This window comes from Serinus canaria, chromosome 4 (genome assembly GCF_022539315.1).
Source record: "Serinus canaria isolate serCan28SL12 chromosome 4, serCan2020, whole genome shotgun sequence".
Classification (NCBI taxonomy): Eukaryota; Metazoa; Chordata; class Aves; order Passeriformes; family Fringillidae; genus Serinus; species Serinus canaria.
Window position 1 is genome coordinate 4,143,926 of NC_066317.1, and position 16,748 is coordinate 4,160,673.

Here is a 16,748-nt window from a genome sequence, read left to right on the forward strand (position 1 = left end):
ACACACAAATCCACACGCACACCCCACAGCAATTAACACCTTTAAACAGATATGCACAAGGCAACTGAGAAGCTGCACAAACTGCAGCCAGGAACTGCTAACACTGAAAGTTGCTTAAAACTTCAGGGAAGCAATTAACCTCCCAGCCCCCGGGTTTCCAGCCCATGGAGCAGACCATAGGATTTCTTTTACAATTTATGAACAAGCCAAGGAATTTATATCACAGTCAAAGGATTCTTTTGCTGAATTAACCCCAGCTCCCTGTGACCCTAAGAAGTCATAAACCAACAGGATACAGGAGAGGGAGAATGTGCTCTAGTGTTTCAGCTGACCTGCAGAGCGCTGTCTGTGTCATGCCAAGGCTGAAACCCAGATGATGAATTACAGAGCAACACTCCAGGTTCAGAGGCAAACATCACCCCCTTCCCTCTGTACATGCACATGCAGACATGTTCACTCACCCCAAACCAGCTCAGTTGCTGCAAAAGGCCAAGTGCTGTTTGGGCTCATTTACAGAGTCTTATTCTAACACAGAAGAGGGAAGAAAATTGCTTATATGGGAAGCACGCATGTCTGGGTGGAACAACATTTAAGAGCACATGCTGCATATTAAATAAAAGACAAAACCCCACTGAGCTTCCCTTTGTGTACATGGATTGTTAAGTGTATCAAAAATACCATTCCAAAGCAGAACCAGAGAGGTACCCTAGAACCTCAGCTTTTGTAAAGAATAACTTCATAGACATAAAGAGCAGAAAAAGTGATATACAACTCTCTTTAAAATAACCTCTACCTGAATTTGTTTCATAAACACTAAACAAAACCTCTCCCACAAATTAGACAATAAAACAAAGTCTAGCTGACCACAGAAAGAAAATGGGATAATACAAATATCTGGACACAGACCTCAAACCTCATCACCTGTAATCACTAAGACAAGTGGTCTTTGCAATATTTACATTTATGGTGGACTGCTTAGTTGCACCAAAAGCTCAAGGCTTATTCAAAAGGATGAATCATCTCCTGAAAACAGTGGCTGCTTGTTTCACTTCTAGCTTAGAATGAAAAGGGATACTTTGAAGTCTGACCAAAGAAAAAAAGGATGGCATCCTTTTGAAATGATTAATTCAAATTCAACAGATTTAACAGATACCAATACCAATCACTGAAACATTTAGAAACCAAACATTCATCCCCAAATAAAGAAAGTTTGTGGCTCCTCTATTTGATGAACTGAAAATTTCTTACTACTCAGAAATTCCCTGAAAAGTTGTCAAGGCTTTTCACATTGTAGGGAACTTAAGTGCTCAGCTTTTTTTTTACCCTGTTTGCCGATGACCTGGATTTCCTTCAGCATCTCCCCTTATGTTTTTAGGAATGATGCAAGGTATTCCTCAGAAAGCCATGTTCCCTCAGGCTCACTGAACATTGGACAACAATTTCCTCTCGTGATCAGCGTGCTTGTGTTATGACCAAGAACAACCTGGCTGAAGCCTTCAGGTGCAACCCCAAACAAAACCATCTCTCCTGATTTGCAACAAAAATCCAATCATGGCATGAGTGAGAATTTTCTCACTCAACCCTACATTAGGCATTTTGCCATGTAATAAAAATATTCTTTTTAAACCTAAAGTCATAACTTAGAAGCAACCTCCCCCCTCATTATTCATCAGGATAATCAAAAACTGGCCAGAAATCGTAACAGAGTGACAAAAATAACCATAAACATCTATTTTGGTTAATTCTCACAGTAAAGGATGCAAAGCACCAAAAATGTAATAGACACGGGACCAGCAGCAAGACTGGAAGAGGAACAAATCAGAGTTTATTTCTCAGGTTTAGCAAGGCATTTTTCCTAAATTAGTAACTGTACAATGACTGCTTCTAGCTTCTTAGGTAAAAAAAGGAGGCCTTGAAAGTTTCCCTCCTGCACCATTATTCAGTCATAAATTGTTTCCACAGTCCATACTGCCATAATTCCAACCTGTATCATCTCTTGGCAAGGCAGTTTCTCCCCCTGCACTTAATTTACAAAGGTACTAGAAATCTTCTGTGCCTTTCTGCTTCAAGTAAGTTCAAAATGTCACAGCCTCCTATAGCAGAGGTTACAAATTTTGCAGGGCTCTATACTCGAGGTTAGAGGTCCCTGGTGTGTGGTTTCACAAAACTCACATTAGCCCAACTCCTAAATTTAGAAAAGCCTGCTTGAGAGAGCTGAAATCTAACAGGTAATGTGAAAAGCATTTTTACTTGGACATCTCCAGAGCGTTTCCCCAAGAGCCATCTGCACGATGAGCTTGAAAAACTGCAGCTTTCTGCTCCATGCAAACTGAGGGGTAACATCAACAGCACACAGAAATTAAAGCCATCTCCCTGCAAGCCAAACTTGGTTACACAGAGGTATGAAAATGTCATGCCAAAGGCAAATCTGCATCATTTTATGTTGTAAACAAATTATCACAAAGAAACCTCTTTCAGCTGCCTGATGCCATTTATTTGAATCAAACTGTAAACCTGCAAAATGAAACCTGACAACAGTTTTTACACATTAAGCAGGTAAAACGTCTGACAAAGGTGCTGTTGTGTTAAGCCTACCTGTAAATTTGCCTGTTTGTAGATAGATAAATTGTGGACATAGAGATATCTTGTTACAGATTTAGAAAATCCTCTCTGTTCATCATAATAAATACCTGTATGGCTTCGAATATGAACTCTCAGTGTTCCATTGCTTGCAAACTTCTGTCCACAATACGGGCAAATCTTCTCTTTTTCTCCTGTGTGAGTCTACATGGGGAGGTTGAAAGACAAGAATGACTGTTCAGCATTAAATAAAAAAGTGAAATATGGAATATTTAATTGTATTGACACTGACTGCTATTGCCTCTATTATGCATTTTACTCTCACACCAGGCAAGGATTCTAGTTAGCTCTAGGTGTTAAAGAATTGATCACAAAAAGAACATTGTAACTATCAGCAGCACTGAATCACTGAGTTTGTCTTTTGAAATCAAGCTTTTAAGGCTGGAGGGCCTCAGTGATATAAGAATTATTTCAAAATAGAAAAAAAAAATATTACAGACTCTCCCATCCAACCTGTGTGGTCAACGGCAAGATCACCCTGAAATCAATTACACACAAGGTCACCGTCATTTTTCACACTGCACTTTCAAACACACAACTCTGAACTGAAGATCTATCAGTCTCTTGAATTACTTTTCTTTATAACTGTGCCTGTTCTTTTAGTGGAGAATTTCTGATGACTTCATTTAGAAGTGTTAATTTAAATGAGACAGGAAAGATAACACATTCAATTATTTGAGCAGCTGACTATTTTGGTTTCCAGCTAGCACATGACCCTCTTCAGACAGGGAAATGAATCCTTATGTTGATGAAAAGACACCATAATGACACAAAATTCTTCATTACATCATAAAAAACCTCTCTCACATAGTACATTTTATGCTGCAGCTGAAGCTAGAGTAAACAAGATCTCATTTCAGTACTGGATGGTCTTGCACTGTTTTCATTCCCTGACATGAAAGATATGAATGCTACACTCCTCTTGATTAGGATACAGTTATTTGGAGATCATTTGTATCTCTACCAGCAATATTGGGATATACCAGACAGACAGCAATTCATTCCAAACACCCAAATACCAAAAGGACTTCTGGGAACAATACAGTAAAACTACAACACAGCCAGTCCTGGCCTGACAGAGGCACACAGCAGAAGCAATTCTGATGTTACACATATGTATGAAGCACATACTAAATTGAAAGTAATACATACATGACGTTTTTAAACAAATTCTCACAATCTGAATTAGGTGGCAACACCTTAACTAACTGTTCTCAGCTGCTTTTTCTTGATTCAATTATTGTCTTTGCATTTCTTCCCCGTAACATCAATCTTAGCTCAGGCAAACTAGTGAGCAAGCGTCGTCCTAAAGTTTGCCCCAACCCCATGGCAGAGTTTGGTGGAAAGGAGCGGTGCAGCCAGGCCCATCCTACCACACACATGATGCTGGAGCACTCACACAATTTATACATGAGCACCAGCTGTAGATTCAGATGTGTACCAATAACCCCACTACTGCAATCAGCATTTAAGGGCAAGGACCATCTACTGAAAAGCCAGAAAGGCAGAAGCAGCTTTGGGGATTCTCCACTGAATGACAACCTTAAGGACACACAAGAAATGATCAGTTGATTCTACTCACTTTCTTATGGCTCTTCAGGACTGAGGGTGTCACAAAAGCTTTGTCACACAGGTCACACTTGTATTTCTTATGTCCATCATGTACAACTTGAATATGAACATTTAAAGTGTCCTTTCTTTTGAAAGTGGCATCACAGTGATCACACTTGAAGGTCCTCTCACCTAACAAAGAGAAAAACATATCTTCCTCAACTACCACCCTCTTAGAAAAAAAGTCACAGCACATTTTTAGAGAAACCTTCAGGAAAACCTACAATTCTGCACACTGTGAACTACATATTTTGGATATTCTGCAAATGCTTGTTCATTTGAATACACATTACATATTACTGAACAGGTTTATAACATTTTCCTCCACCATTTTTAACATTTAATGTTGGAAAAAAGATTTATCACATCCAACACTTTAAAAAATTGCAGAAGCCTTGAAAGATAATAAAAAAAGAACAAACTGAACTTGCCAATCCAATAATTTGTCTAACAGAAACACTGTTATGCAGGATTAAAAAAAGGAAAGATTTGTGGTTTTCTTAGTAATGCCAGTGTGAATATTCCCCCAAACAAATTACTCTCTTCCAAGCTACAAGGATTTTAGATCTTGAGCATTTTCTAAAATCTAAACTGCTGATTTTCAAAGGGTTGAATGATAGTCTAGGGCTCTGCAAGTATTAAAGATGGAGAAACTTCCACCAAAAATAAATCATAACACAGTCAACTAAAAAAAAAAGGACAGAATGCCAAGAAAAGTTACTCATGAGCGAAAATGGCCACAGTATTTCTCTGAGCAGCTCCAGTTCTGTGCCAGAGGCAGCAAACATGAGCGTGGGCTGGCACAGGAGAGACAATCTCAGCCTCAAGCTCTAAACTGGATTACCTACAAAAGCTGAGCAAGTCACCAACTTATCTCTTTTTCCATTTGTCCTTTCTTAAAATGGAGGTAACACTATCACACCTAATGCAGAAGTAAATTTCTTGCCATCAGACCTCAAATAATTGCTGGATTTTCTACAGCATATTTCAACTTGCATTTAAGTGCATCTGAAGGCAAGGTATGAATTTGGCTCTGAATTTTTTAACTCCCTGAGTACAGAGTTGAATCTTAGCACTCATTTAACACAGCAAGTTGTACTTTGCAGCAAGATGCCACGCGTTTGTTTTTGTCAGTCACATATGAGAAAGGAGAAAGCTGTTTTTCCTCTGACTTTGCCCTTACTGTTATGGATTAACAGATGTCTTTGTAGAGAGAAGGGGGTTCGGAACAGGGCTTTGCATTCCTCACACTGGAAAGGTCTCTCTTCAGAATGGGTCTGTGGATGAAAGACAACGTGTCAGAGGAAAGGCTCATGAAAATCCATCATTGCAGTAACCACAGTTCATTTTCTAGATGGGACTCAGGAGGGGATATCACAATTGCAAGCACCAGGGGACAAGGAATTAAAATAATCATTCTGCCTTTATTCAGGATCCTGAAAGCCAGCACAGCAGCTACTCAGTAACTGTGCCATCTTGATCCTCACAAGTGTCACATGAGGTGTGAACATAAACAGAAACAAAAACACAGAATAACCAGAGGAAAAAAACTACAAGCTCAGCTGCACTAACACTGGCCTGGAATATTTATTAATATGAATAAATCCTTTGAAGTTGATCGCATACAAACCTCTTTCTTTTCATTAAAGTTTTAAGGGAAAACCAATCTGATTTTCAAGATGACAACTAAAATTTGGCAAAGAAAATTCCTCAAATCATGAGACTACTTTTATATATAGAAATAGCTTCTTTTATTTAAAAAAATACCAAAAAACAAGAAACACCAGGAAAAAAAATCAAAGCCATGGAAGCAACAGTACCGAGATTTTTGTTGGCTGTAGAAAAATTCATTGTAGCCGAAAAACAGCCTCAAAGCTATGAATAAATAAAAGGCTAAGCTTGGATGAATCTCCTAGACCACAGAGATGATGAAGGAAATTTCTTTTCTGAAGAAAAGAATCTTGGGAAACATCCAGCTTTATTTTACTTTTATAAATTCCAAAGCACTTTCCCTGTTTCCTAGTGTTTTTAACAGCTGTCCCACTGTAGATAATAAGTTGTACTGATTAATTTACTATCTACCCAATTTCCTACTATTTTTTGCAAAGGAAAGCAGGTTTTTAAAGCATCAGCATCCAAATACTTTATTAGCTCACAAGGACCTTATTACAACTGAAGTGCCCAGAGGAAAAGGGGATGGACAGTGAGTGCTTTATAATATGCAGGAAATTAGGCAAATGAGTTAACCTGGTAGACCAGGGGCAAATATTAGCATAGTACATATTTATACAATCTCTTTATGCTATCCAGAATCCATGCAAATGTTATTCTACCCCTTCAACTGGGGGAAAAAAGGGGACTCTGGGGAGACAGCAAAATTTTTGAGCGGGTGGCTGACAGCCTTGAACCCAGTTTGATTTTAACACCAATGTCCTCTCACACACAGCACGAAAACCTGAATGTCCTGCAACGGTATAGGGAGGCCTCAAAATCAATTCCTTGACCTCAGCCTAAGTCACTGAAAGCAAAAAGGCTGCTGGACGACCCATCACACATGTGGAATATATCTCATGTTCCTTGAATCTGCTGCATGTTCCAGCCCGGACTCTCCAGCAGGTTCCCACCACAGCTGGCATTAGCTGACACCCTGCTCAGCCCCCCTGGCAGTGAGGCCAAGGATTGACAGGACATGAAGAGACTGAACTGCCTTCTCACCTCAACAGGGGGTTCCTCCAGAACAGGCTTGGGACACATGGACGAGACACTGTGGGGAAGCTTGCAGTGCTGCTGCCTGTGCTGTACCTGTTCTGTGGATAAATAGAAGGGTTCAGTCTCCAGAGCTGTCAATCTGGCACCTTTCACGAGCGCAAAAGTCATGCTGCTTTTTAAAAAATGCCCTGGTTTGGAACACTCACCACGTGAGTGACAGTTCTGAAGAGCAGTGATTTGTACAGAACTCCTCCTTAGCATCTCCTTTATACTTTCCTCACCTTTTGATCAAAATACACAGATTGATCTGCACGTCTTAACTTCCCTACCAAGAAAATCACCTACCTAGGCATACCCACATGCAAGGGTACACAGATCATCCCAGCAACTGAGGATGGGCTCTTATGCAGCATTTCATGGCAGCCTTTCCTACCACAGCATCTGTGGAGGCTTAAGCCCAGCCCAAGGCTACTTATTCCCAACAGATAAACTGATGGAATACAGTTGTTTCAAATCATTATGCTCCCAAGGACCAAACAACCCTGGATTAGCCATAAACCCTTTAAAATCCTGCGTCTGATGACCTATTTCTGCCGACTGTCATGTCCTCATATTTTGTTCTCTGAACTCATCCTCTGTACATAGCAACAAAGGAGCAGATGGAGCAAAAACATCTCCTGTATGGAGGTAATCTGCATTACATGGCTCAGAACATGCACCCTCATCCAGTCTAACCTGCAAGAAAGGTGACTACTTTCATCTGCAGCACAATCCCTTTTTGCCTCCTCATGTCAGATACCCCTCTCTTGCCTTGTCACAGAAATGGAACTGTATTTAAGTCACATCATTTAAGATCATTCAAGTCACAGCCTGAGCTTTTGCAGAGGACATCTGAGCTGGTTCCATACCCCAGAACACTTCCCAGCCTGGATACCTCCAAGGAAGTGGCAAAGCCAGCTTGCACATGCACCTACGCAGAGCAGTGCAGCACCTGTTTGCAGGAGCAGCATATCACAGAGGTACCACAGTTCCTGCCTCACATGTGCAGCTCAAAGAGCATAACAAGTGCTAAGTTAAGGTTCACATCCCAGTGCTCCATTGAACAGAGCAGATAGGTTCTTGGCAACTCCACTGTATCTCCCAGTGAAATCCTCTAAAATGAGGAACTAATCTCCTTCTGCACTTTTGAAATGACCCAACAGACATGCACATCTGAAAGACGTTTAAAAACACATGTTGTGGGAGCCATTTTTATTCTGAGACTTCCAACATGAAATCAAGTTAAACCCCCCCCATACACACACATAGAGGAACTACAGAAACAAAAGCAACAAGTCTCCATCTAAAACACGAATCAAGAATTCACTTATATATAAAAAGGATGCAAGCCTGCAGCAAAATCCAAAGGTTTTTTAAGCATGTTGCTGTCAAATTTAAAGGTATGTTTTCTATTAAATGCTGTTGATTTAAGTGGTTTTAACTCCTATACCCATCATTCCTACCACAGGTACCTATGCTCCCCGCTACTAGCCCAGTAACCTAATCCTGAAACTCAGAAATGGACCCTGAAATTATTTAGAATTCAAATCTCCTCCTCCAAAAGAAAATAAACCTAGGAAGACATCTTACAAGAAACACACATCTAAAAATCATTAGAAACATAAGCTGAAGAAATGCACCAAAGTATAATACACAATAAAGTTTTACATTTACACAGTTCCTGAATCAGCATTCCTGTGAACAAGCAAGAGAACCACTGTCCTCTCCCCCTAGGCACAGCCTTCCCAAAATCAGGGCACTCTGAACTATTTTAGCCTTCCAAACCACCACATCCTTGAGTTGTATGGTACAACTGGCTTTTGTGCACACACATCCAGCCTCCCCTCTGCTACCTCTCCTGTTGTTTCCTCAATGGAGAGAAGTGTGTCTAAAAAAGCAATTCAGGCCATCCATGTCAGTCTCCTGTCTCTCCTGTTCGCCTCCTCACTCAGCAAGTGAATTTAGAGACCTACAAGTGGATGGGTGAACAGCCACAGCTGTTTGGGTAACACAGGAACAAGTTTCTCTCAATATAGAGCAGACTTGATTTACAGCCAGTACTAGGTGCAAACAGGTCCAGGAAACCAGCATTCCAAAATGCTTTAAGGGATTCCATCAAAATTTGGTACCTACTAAAGCTGTCTAAATTTTAATATTTTTTCCATTAAGTGGAACCTCTTAATCCTTGTTTATGCTGGTGGTACTGCTGCTTTAAACACAGAATTGGGTCAAAGTGTTTACTCCTTCATACTTAATCCTGAAGTCCATTTTCAACCCAAACTCCCTACCAGTCATCAATGGCTAGCTAACATCAGGAAACATGTAAAAAGTATTCATTCAAAATACAGAGCTATCTTTCTAGGTAATATTTTATACATTTTTCTTAGAATATATCCAATCTGCAAGGTTCTGTCCAATTTCCTTTAAGTCTAGACCATAAAATATAATGAATGGGAGATAATCTTGTCCTTCAGCAGGCTGCTGCATGCTTTCTTGTTTTAGACAGTCATCACCATTTCATCCTGTGAGAGGCATTATTATTGCTCTTACATGATTTATGGCTGCAAGTGCAAGAGATGGTGCAAAGATCCTGTGCCAAATTCCCAGATGGAATATAACCTGAGCCACACTGTGAAAGGCTTGGAGGTATGGCTATATCAGGGATGGGGGGTTTTTCCTTTTTTTTTTTTTTTAAAGCCTTGTAATTCTGAAACAGCAGTCCTGGATAGAGCCTTGCCATTAGAAATGTAAGCCCAGGTTAAAACTAATGACAGGCATTACAGAAATTAGGCCAAGCAGATTTGAACTTCAACACACTCAGAACATCCCTTTGTGAGTCTATTTTTCAGGTAACATTTCTTCTGATATTGTTTAAATATGTGAACCCTGCACCGAGTTCAAATTTAGTGCAATTTGAAAGCATCTGCTGCTAAGTCCAACAATGACTGCAAGAGGACTACACATAGTTTTATTCAATTACAGTCTAAAAAAAAATTATTTGAAGACATCTTTAAATCAGTGACAATAACTTGGTAACCTAGCACTTAAAAAAAAAAAACAAAAAAAAAAAACAAAAAAACAAAAAAAAAAAAAAAACCACAAAAAACCACAACCAAAACAAAGCAAAAAATAAAAACAAAACAAAAAAAGTCAAAATGGGATTTGATGCTTTTAACCAAGCAACCGTGCTTTACTTCTCCTTATTTAACTTTTTTGTTTACTAGAACTGGTTCAGCCTTTTGAAATTTTGGATATAATAAAGAACACTAAAACTACATTCTTCAATACTTTAATCCCATGTTTATAAGCATGGCAGAGCTTAACGATGAACCACTTAAAAGAAAAAAAAAAATCTGCAAATCTGAGGCTGGCAGACCTGTAAACAACAACAGCAGAGTGCTTTACCTTCTTGTGATTCTTGTAAACATTTCTGTGGGCAAATCCCTTTCCACAAAGCTTGCATTTATAAGGTTTATCTTCACTGTGTATTATTTTGTGTGCAGTCACTTGATCAAGTCGTTTGAAGGACTTATTGCAAACCTCGCAGGTGTAGGGGCGTTTTTCTGCAGAAAATGAGTGGGGGACATTTAATCTCCTGTTTATACAGGGGGAGAAGATGAAAGGCAGAGACAGTCATCTCCTCAGAGAGATTTTTGCAATTAAGTCAACCCAATTAAGATTAAACCAATTAGAAAGACACCTAATGCCCTTTATGTTAGACAGTTAAGTCACTTCACAAAAGATGAGCCATGGTGTATCTCAAGAAATTGGCACATTCTTTGCAATACTCATTGCTAAAACTAAACTCTGATTAATTAGCTTAAATCAAAAGAGAATGACTTCAAAGAGGAAAACTGTGTTTCCAGATTACATATGTGAAAGAGGCCATGACAGTTTAAATGTTTTAAAACTTAATTAACAATATACATATTAGCTTCCAAACCCAAAAGTTCCTACGCAAAAAGCCTTTATGCTTCAACTAGTGACTGCAACTTAACTGAACTAATGCTCATCCAAAAGTGTCAAAAGAAAGCCAGGAGCCTCTGAGATACAGATTATGTTAAGAGAAATGAGCTTTTGCTGTGGACTGATACCAAGAAAACAGTTCAACTCTAAGCCTGTGCAGCTGTAAAAATCTGCATTTGTTTAAATGCTAATGCATTTGACAGAACAATGTTTGTGTTTCCATTGTGTTGCTTGATGTTTCTAATCACTGGTGAGGGACACAGAAAATGCTGGATTTGCAGTGACCAGATATCCTGGCAGAGCCACCTCGTGCCACACTGCCAAACACAAAGATGGGACACTCCCTGCTCACAGTGGACTCGTGATGGCACAAGGGAACCTTTGTGGGTGTTCTGTGGATAGGGCGGCCCATGAGCTGCTCTCCTCTGACCAGAGATATGAACCCATTAACACACACACAGATAAATAGGAAAACACAGTGTGTAGCACAGATCACTGACAGCCTCTTCTCCTCAGCAGAAAACCTCAGGCACTGTTTTTTCACCTCCTCTCCAAGCCATGTAGCAACCTTTCGCCCCACGCCAGCTCACTGACCTCATTTAGCCTAGCTAGCAGGACAAAACAGCTTGAGACAAAGCAGCAGTAGGAAGAAGACTACACCAGGTCACTTGGAATTTTGGAAGGCTTGGAAAGGCTGCCTCAGACAGTTTCCTTGGAACCTGACATTGATTTGCCCAACTTAGATAACAGATTTCATTAAGCCTTCCATAAGAAGCTAATCCAGGTAAAACTCCACATACACGAAATACATATGCACACACCCAGGGCTCTGTGCATTTCTCTACATTACCTGAATGAGTTATCATATGGCGCTTCAGCTGGTTCGCCGAAATGAATTTCTTGTCACACTCTTGACACTCAAAGATCTCATGGATCTGCAAAACGTTTTATGATAATTAAATGTGTGTCTAAAACAAGACCATACCTTTTACACAGATATAAATTCTTCAACGTAATGGAGCAAACTATTAGCCAGTAACTATACTAATACTCCAGAATATTCTGTGAGTTCACCCTTGTTTGTCCCTTGCTGAAAAACATCATCTCCCAAAACGTAAAAATTCTTAACTGCCAACAAAAAATCATCATTGCCACTATACTGAAAGTTTGTATAACCTGTGTTTCTATCTACCAGATCCATTTAAAATATCATTATTAGGAAAGCATTAAAAAACCAAATGGAGACTAAGTTGTAAGGACATTTTCTTCTAGTTGAGACACATGTAAAAATAACACAGAAACCACTTCATAGCTTCTACCAGAATTTGAAAAAACAAGTACTATCACACCCTTGCTTGACTGTTTCTCTTAAAAGCTTTTAGACGCCAGACAGTGGAGGGGCAGCATTGCCTCAAACTACAGTTTTTTCAACACCACAGCATATTACAGCATTTAGGTATAAATGCTGGAAAAACAGGAGGCAGTTGACTGGTAAATAAAAAATAATGACTGCCCAGTAAAATAAAACGCTGTTCAGTGTTAAACAAAAAGGTCAGAAATTAAAGCAAAAGAGATGCTTGGAACTGGTAAAAAAAGGGGGTCAGGGGTTGAAAGGCAAAGAAGATTCTTAAGTGTGACTCTACTCACGCCAATTTTGTAGGAAGTCCAACTCTACAAAGTTTAAAAAGTTGAGAGACTCAAGGGCTCTTCATACACACTCTCAAACTCTGACCAAAGTAGGATCTTGATGGTGGAGGTCCAACTAATGCCAAAGAAGGCTTCAAGCACTTTATTGATTTTCAGTACAACCTTTTATACCCCTCATGCTGATGCACTGCACCTGTGTGCCCTCTGTTACCTTGGGTGATTGGTCAGTGCACCTGGGCACTCCACGGCTTGGCTCGTTACCTTCAATGCTGCTCACCTGTCCTGCACAGCTGTAGCCCATTAGGGATGGGGCTCACCTGCAGCCCCACTCCCAACCAGCACAAACTGTGGGCCTACAGGATCTACCTTGGCTGGTCCCTTGGCAGACAGCAGTACAACTGAATGGAACTGTACCAGGTCCATGTAAGAAATCTGCTGAGAAATCCAGAAAGGCACCAGCACAAACCAGTCTTACCAGTAACACACAAAACCTGCAATTCTAAATCCAAAAAAGCCTGATTGCCCTACGCTCCAAGGTGTCCTTAATCTTCTTTCTTAAACGAAGGATGAGCTGCTTTACCATGAACACATGTGCTTACATTAAGAGTCAGAAGCTCAGTCCTGTAGAGCCAGGAAGAGAGAGACTCCCCCAGCCCACCTACAAACACTGGAAGTGCAGCACTATCAAGTCTGACTGGGAAAAGAAACCAGCAACCTTGAGATTTGTTTGAGTGTTTCTCCCCTTTCCATTAGAGTGGACCATCAGTGGAGAGGCCTGGCAGCCTGTGCTACTCACATGTACCTACTCACCTTGAAATATGACTTCCTGTGAATAATTCAAATCCAAAACATGAGATCCTTATATTGAAAGGAATCATTTAGCAGGAATCTGCTTCACTAAGATGAAGAGTCCCCTCACTTTCCTCCTCATTATTATCACTGTTGAGTGACTGAACTTTGCATTTTACTCAAACATCAGAACTCAGTATCAGAATACAGTCAGACAGTTAAGGCACAAGACACATGAAGCTAAAACTGAGTTTAAATTTGACATGAAAGCTACAGATGTGAATGACCATGTCTTCAGAAAGTAAACATGCATCAATCCCCTACAGCTGCCCTCTTTACCTCCTTTCTCTGTCTTTGTGAGATTTTTTCTGTTGTTTGGGCTTGTTTTCTGTTATATTTTACCTTTTTATTCTCCACTTTTACTTCTTAACATTGAAATGGGTGGAGGGGGGGGAAATCTGTCTTTTTCTTCTGATTTTACCTATTATTTTCATACTGGTCTTATTGCCTGTACAAATGTTTTTGCCAATGCTGATGATCCTGCCCCACTTCCTACATAAAGAAATTAATTCAAGCAAACAAACAGGGTGAGTACTACTATGTGCAATCTCCTTCACTATCTGATATAGGTGTGTAAGCCTGGAACAGCCATTTTCTAGATGTTTTAAAAGAAAATCCAATCAAGAAGAGCAAAGAAAGTTTTATGCGTAAAATCTTCATGGTGATTCTTAAGGTAAGTGCCCAACTGATAACATCAACCATATTTGAGAAACTTGTGTGTCACAACGTCTGCCCAGAATTACAACTACTGAAACACAACAAACATTTAAGAAAATGGACACTCTAACCAGAACATTTTGCATTTTAAAGGCCTGATGTGCAAGACCTGTGCCAATGTGTAAAACTTGTAATAACATGTGGCAAGGAACACCACCATAACAAAATATAGCCCAATTAGACCAGAAGTGCAGGGCATACTAACACAAGCAAGGAAAAAAAACAAATAAAAAGGAGGGGCCCCACCATTTCCTTTGCAACAACAGATTTTAATTGGTATCATTTATATCCTCGATGGATTCAGGTTATAACCAGGGTATTATTAAAGACTTACAGTTAATCTGATAAACAGTACAATGCAGCTTTTTTTAAAAACAGATTCTCTTGGGTTTTAGTGATTTATCAAATTAATCTTGCAGGGACTTCCTCTGGGTATAATGGATTCAGAATCTCATATTCATGGTCCATCTGTATTTCTACATGAACACCCTTATTTCCAATAGATGCTTTTCCAACTGTTAACCCCTCCTCTTCTGGTTATAAAGATTATGTGCATAAAAAAAAGACATTCAAATTTGGGGTTGAGGAAGAATTTTTTTTTACTACTGCATAACTACCATAGAAGTAACTCCTCTAAGTGGTATTTCAAAAAGCAGTAAGAAAATTACTGTGTTTTGTAGAAAAACTGAAGGCTCATGTACCTATTTTATGGTCTGTATGTATGCCATGGTGACATAACACACTTTAAGAACGCTGAAGAACAGCAGGGAAGTGTGACTTAATGCTGGAGTAACATATTAGCATTTGCTAGGAGATACATGAAAACTTTAGGAGGTATTTGGCTTGAGCAAGTGTGACTACAAAAGTAAATACCCACACTAAACCAGGTTGGCTTTGTAAGCATGAAAGAGATCACCCAAAGGTTTGCATTACAGCAGCTTTCAAGTGACGTGAGCAGCACAGCCTCACATCTCAGGGAAGTCAGTGCCTGCTGTGAGTCAGCCTTCATCTCACTGACCTTTCGATGCTCCTGGAGATTTGCTGCTGAGGAACATTTCTTATTGCACACTGAACACATCAGCTTCTTCCTAGAATTTCCTGAAACAGAAACAAAATACCACCAACATCTTAAAGAGGAAGTGCTAAGAAAGAACCTAAATATTTCCACTGAGCCCGTGACATTTCACAGGTCATTTGACTGACATAAGATTTTTACATTTGTATCCCATCTTCAAAGTGCTCCCTATCAGGAGTTCTCTGTGGGTGTCCAACAAACCAGTCGCTGGTGGAATGTAAATTAAGAAAACCAGAACAATAAAGAAAAAAAACTTTCAAATAGATGTTATCATACACCACCAATCCCACATGAAGAGCACAGTTCACAACTGAGAACAGCTCACTGGGCAACTGAACAGTTCATTTCACCCAGAAATCAAAACAGGAGTTAGTGCAGCAGTGACAAAAATTATCTCAAAATTAAGTCAAAACCATTTCCCATTTTTGTTTATTTAGAAAGCATTAAGCATCCCACTATATAAAATATCATTAATGGTCTTTAGCTGAATGAAACAGGGCAATCATATTAGCACCAGATCATGAATTCAAATCTTTTCTAAAATGCAAATTACAAAACAAGCTACAGGTCAGCTACCAGACATTTTCCTTCCCTTTTCACAGTTGCTTTAAGAAGTCACAGATCACTTAACTGAGTTATCTATTACTTACCTTTAGAGATTCTTTTTAGTACCCCACAAAGCCACCATCAACCTAATTCTTTGTTTATAATTTATGATGCCCATGCAAGATAGTTCCTAGCTTAGGTAAAACACCAGCTACCAGACATCCATACTACACTGAATAGCAGAAACATAACAGTAAAAACTTATAAAACTTAAAACAAGTATTTACATACACAAATAGACACATAACACTGGAATACACTTAGTCCTTCAATGTGGAATTGATATACCACTACATAACTGACAAAAACTAAGCTTAAACATAACAGTGTTCACAGATGAAAAAAATGATTACTGATACCAAAAAAAGGAGATAATTTTTGTAAGGATATTACAAAAAGGTGTCTCTACACTGCAAGTGTTTGGCAGCAGAAAGAGACTGAAAATCCTAAAAAGCATCTCAGTGCTGTCACCATCAACTGAAGACTGTTTTCTGTCCACTCTGGAATTCTGTTGTCCACACACATAATGGTATTCCTTCGACACAGAGAGGGGACACACAGAGTGCAGAATGCCAGAATTGGGATCTGTGCTGTGGACCTGAGAGCAGTGTTTTGCCCTTCCATGAGAACAGAGTGATGTTTAAATGAAAACTACTCACAGCACACAGATAAGAAAACACTAGGGCCTAAGAGGACCAGTAGATAGTCTGGTCTGGCTTCCTGCACAACGGAAGCTACAGGATTTTATGAAACCCTCGTCAAGCTTAATCATTTGATTAGGCAAAGAAAAGACATCCTATTGTGTCCTGAAAATGCCAAATAATCAGGAACTCACCATTTCCTGTAACAGTTTGTGCCAGTAGGTGATTTTCCTCACTCCTGAAGGATT

General features: G+C 39.5%; 1 protein-coding gene across 2 annotated transcripts in view; it reads right to left on the bottom strand.

The window, feature by feature from the left end:
• The window catches only part of PRDM5 (PR/SET domain 5), a 58,489-nt gene that overhangs the window by 22,769 nt on the left and 18,972 nt on the right, over positions 1-16,748 (bottom strand). The window contains exons 8-13 of one of the 2 annotated variants that reach the window (XM_030239214.2): positions 15,197-15,276; positions 11,816-11,900; positions 6,967-7,058; positions 5,435-5,528; positions 4,223-4,383; positions 2,691-2,784 (exon numbers count right to left, since the gene is read on the bottom strand). In XM_030239214.2, the coding sequence (XP_030095074.1) occupies positions 2,691-2,784; positions 4,223-4,383; positions 5,435-5,528; positions 6,967-7,058; positions 11,816-11,900; positions 15,197-15,276 (606 nt within the window). Of the gene's footprint in view, positions 1-2,690; positions 2,785-4,222; positions 4,384-5,434; positions 5,529-6,966; positions 7,059-10,404; positions 10,563-11,815; positions 11,901-15,196; positions 15,277-16,748 lie in introns of both variants that reach the window. The other variant, XM_030239213.2, reaches the window with a different exon arrangement.